Below are 4381 nucleotides of genomic sequence, written 5' to 3'. Positions count from 1 at the left end.
ATTATTATTATTATTATTTTGCTATTTAACTTGTAATGCCATTTACTAACAGAAAGGAAAAGTATTTAAAATAAACAACATTTCTATGCAAACAACCTAACAAATCCATTTGTCAAATTGGGCCCATTCAGAGGAAATAAATTGCTGCTGAGATAGAAAGTCCAACACTGGGTACCACTTCCCAACAAACCGCTCCTGTGTTGAATTCTGATGTGTAACATCTAATTTACTGGTAACTGCATCCATAAGATAATGGTTCCACAGTTTTCGATACCAAACTTCAAGCGTTGGTTTTTTGGTGTCCATCCAAAAGTTAGCTATCGTGGTTTTGGCAGCATCCAGCATAACCTCAATAGTTGCTTTATGTGGTCGTTCCGCCAAATCATTTGGCCACATGTTTAAAAAAAGAATTTCAGGTGTGCATGGAATTTGTACCATAGCGACTTCTTCTATAATCTTCATAATTTCTATCCAGAATGATTTAACTTTCATACAACCCCACCAACAGTGGGCAAAGTCCCCTACTTGTTTACACCCTTTCCAAAAATTCGGAGAGGATGTTGAGGTTATTTGCTCAAAACTTTAATGCCAGTCAGCTCACAAAGCAGAATTTTTGCTCACAAGACTCCAGAGCTTAGAGGGAGCATCGCTTAGCACAGGGGCTTGGGTTCATCTAATGCCCCTTTTCAGTATAGCTGAGTCCAACACTCAACCCCAGATCTACTTCGGGGGCTCCTTGCTTCGTTCGGTCCCTGTGCAAATACTGTGAATAAAAACGAATCCCTCCTCTTCTCTCAGGGCCGGAGGCCACCCCGGAAAATGTGGGGGTGGAAGAACTCAACAGCACGGCCCTCAAGCTTTCCTGGAGTCTGCCCAACGTGGAGAAAATCTGGGGCCACCTCAAGGGATTCAAGGTAAAGCAAATATTCAGCTCAGAGAGAGTGGCGTTTCTAGGGTTGGGGGGGGCGCGGCAGGGGCATAAGCAGAAATAGTCACGATGAGCCCTGCATTCGGCACCCGTCTGGCAGCTGTTCTTGAGACGCTGATAAAGGTTGTGTGGCCTTGATAACTAGCCAGCACTTGTGCATGTGGGGATGTCAGGCTGAACTACGGCAGTTGGCTTCCACTGCGAGGGCGAGAGAGGGATAGTCCCGGTCCAGTCCAAGGTCGAAAGCCGAGAGAGCAAGAAACCAAAACGCCAAGTCCAAAGCACAAACCGCAAGCGTAGTCGTCAAGCCAGAGCCCAGGGGGTCAGGAGCCCAAACACCAGAGTCCAGGGCACGAACCAAGAGCGTTGTCGTCAGAGCCGGAGTCGAGGAGCCGAGAGTTCAAAGAGGGAAACAGGAACCGGGAACACGGGCGAGGTGGGTGCAGAGCGTTGTCAAGCTGACTAGTTGCTGGCACAAGGGATTGGCCGAGAGTGAGGAGCTAAATATCCCTCCGGGCTGTTGTCAATTACCGGCCAGCGCACGTGTCCCGGCTCCTTTTAGAACTCAGGGCTGAGAGACCGCCTGCTGTGCAGGCGCGTCTCTCGCTGTCGGGACGCCAAATCCCGCCGGCGCTGATTTCGCAAACGGGCCACTGGTGGGGGCAAATCAGGGGGGGGCTGTTTGACGTGCATTGTTCCGGCTCAGCTGTTGCCAGGTGTAGCTTCTGCCGGAATTGGGAGCTCATCCTCGGCAGCACTCATGAAAGTCAGGCTGATCTACAGCAGTTGGCTTCCACTGCAGAATCTTCTTTGGTGGCCCCCCCATCCTCTTCTACCATCAGGGCCATAGCTACAGTGGGGCTTTGGGGTCCCACCCCCTTTCTTAAAGGCACAGCCCCACAAGAATTTCTCCTGTAAAGTTCTCCTGGATACTATAACATAACCTTACCCAAGCTCCACCCCCAAATCTCCAGGAATTTTCTAACCTGGAGTTGACAACATTACCTTTGGGGAGAAGGAGGACATCTTGCTTCTGCTCAGGTGCATTCTGGGAATTATATGAACTTAAGAACATCAGAAGAGCCCTGCCCCATCAGACCAGTGGTCTATCTAGTCCAGCATCCTGTCTCACACAGTGGCCAGCCAGTCCCTCTGGAGGGCCAGCAACAGGGCAGAGAGGCCGAGGCCTTCCCTTGATAAGAACATCAGAAGAGCCCTGCTGGGTCAGACCAGGGAGTGTCCCTCTAGTCCAGCGTCCTGTCTCACATGGTGACCAATGACAGGCTAGAGAGGCCAAGGCCTTCGTAAGAACCTCAGAAGAGCCCTGCCCCATCAGACCAGTGGTCCATCTAGTCCAGCATCCTGTCTCACACAGTGGCCAGCCAGTTCCTCTGGAGGGCCAACAACAGGGCAGAGAGGCCGAGGCCTTCCCCGATAAGAACATCAGAAGAGCCCTGCTGGGTCAGACCAGTGAGGGTCCATCCAGTCAGGCATCCCGTCTCACACAAGGGCCAGCCAGTCCCTCTGGAGGGCCAGCAACAGGGCAGAGAGGCTGAGGCCTTCCCCTGAGAAGGACACCAGAAGAGCCCTGCTGGGTCAGACCAGGGAGGGTCCCTCCAGTCCAGCCTCCCGTCTCACACAGGGGCCAGCCAGTTCCTCTGGAGGGCCAGCAACAGAGCAGAGAGGCCGAGGCCTTCCCCTGATAAGAGCACCAGAAGAGGCCTGCTGGGTCAGACCAGGGAGGGTCCCTCTAGTCCAGCATCCCGTCTCACACAGTTGCCAGCCAGTTTTTCTGGAGGGCCAACAACAGGGCAGAGAGGCCGAGGCCTTCCCCTGGTGTTGCTACTGGCTCTGGGATTCAGAGGTTTAGTGAGTCTGAATGTGGAGGTTCTCCTCAGTCACCATGGCTAGTAGCCACTGATAAACCTCTCCTCCCTGAATCTGTCTAATCCCCTTTTAAAGCTGTTTATTCCTGTGGCCTTCACTAAAAGAACCTAAGAAACCATTTTTCTTTTGAAAAAATGTTTGCCATCGGAGGTGAAAATTGGAGACACATTTGTTTCTGATGGAGGAAGGTGTACTCTGCACATGCTCAAAGGTTCCAGAAAACAGGGTTTGTTGGCTCTAATTAGGAGATTGAGGGGGGACATGAATGATTGCTCTCTCTAAATATCTGAAAGGCCGTCCTTTGGAGGAGGGCGAGGGGCTGCTTCGAGTTGGCAGCAGAGGAGAGGATTTTTCCCGCCCAAAACAAACAAGCTTACTTCTGACCCTAATGGCTGGAATGTGACCAGCAACTATCCCCTTATATGGTCAAAGAATAATAAATGCCTGCTTCACTGGTGGGCTCCCCTTCTGTGGCAGCTTTCGAGAAGAGGCTGGACGAATATTTGTCAGAGGTGCTTTAGGCTAGTCCTGCACTGGGCAGGGCGTTGGACTAGATGGTCTGTGTGGCCCCTTCCGATTCTATGATTCCAACGGAAGCAGTTGTGAGGATATGGATGGGTGGGGAACTGGGGTGATAGAATCAAATAACCCTCTTTTTCCTTTTCCTCCCCGAGGTTTATTACACCTGGCTAAAGCCCGAGGGAGAGCACAGGTGTCCGCAGCCTCCCCCCCATGGCCACCACCACCAGGACAAACGGGACCCTCTGCTGGTCGAAGGGAATGTGTCTCAGGTCGTATTGGGAGTCTTCAGACCCTGGACCCGCTACCGGATCGAGATGACTGTGCTCAACGGGAAGGGGGAGGGCCCCAAAAGCGAAGCCACGGAATTGACCATGCTGGAGGGAGGTAAGAACCACGGACCTTAAATCTGTCCTCTCGGCCTCCTTAAATCTGTCATCCTTCCCCTCCCTGAGAGCCAGTTTGGTGTAGTGGTTAAGGGCGCGGACTCTAATCCGGGAGAACCGGGTTTGATTCCCCACTCCTCCACTTGCACCTGGCTGGATGACCTTGGGCAACCCATTGTTCTGTCAGTGCTGTCCTTGAAAAAGAACAGTTTCTCTCAGAGCTCTCTCAGCCCCGTCTACCTCACAGGGTGTCTGTTGTGGGGAGAGGGAGGGAAAGGATTTTGTAAGTCGCTCTGAGACTCCTTTGGGTAGTGAAGGGCAGGGTATAAATCCAATCTCTTCTTCTTCTTCTTCTTCTTCTTCTTCTTTTATAAATCCAATGTCTTCTTCTTCTTTTACCTCCCAGGGTGTCTGTTGTGGGGAGGGGAAGGGAAAGGAGTTTGTAAGCCGCTCTGAGACACCTTTGGGTAGTGAAGGGCAGGGTATAAATCCAATCTCTTCTTCTTCTTCTTCTTCTTCTTTTACCTCCCAGGGTGTCTGTTGTGGGGAGGGGAAGGGAAAGGAGTTTGTAAGCCGCTCTGAGACACCTTTGGGTAGTGAAGGGCAGGGTATAAATCCAATCTCCTCTTCTTCTTCTTCTTCTACCTCCCAGGGTGTCTGT

The 4381-nt window shown here is 51.7% G+C and overlaps 1 protein-coding gene across 1 annotated transcript in view; it reads left to right on the top strand.

Moving 5' to 3' along the window:
- Positions 1-3721, top strand: part of LOC107111386 (neural cell adhesion molecule L1-like) — a gene marked incomplete at its 3' end in the record, with an annotated part of 97915 nt that extends 94194 nt beyond the window's left edge. The window contains exons 20-21 of the mRNA XM_015412352.1: positions 799-914; positions 3490-3721. Coding sequence (XP_015267838.1) covers positions 799-914; positions 3490-3721 — 348 coding nt within the window. The remainder of the gene's footprint in view (positions 1-798; positions 915-3489) is intronic.
- Between the last annotated feature and the right edge of the window lie 660 nt (positions 3722-4381).

Source organism: Gekko japonicus, unplaced genomic scaffold (genome assembly GCF_001447785.1).
Source record: "Gekko japonicus isolate JY-2015 unplaced genomic scaffold, Gekko_japonicus_V1.1 scaffold4159, whole genome shotgun sequence".
Taxonomy (NCBI): Eukaryota; Metazoa; Chordata; class Lepidosauria; order Squamata; family Gekkonidae; genus Gekko; species Gekko japonicus.
The sequence above is the reverse complement of the archived record's forward strand: the minus strand, read 5'-3'. Positions and strand labels throughout refer to the sequence as shown.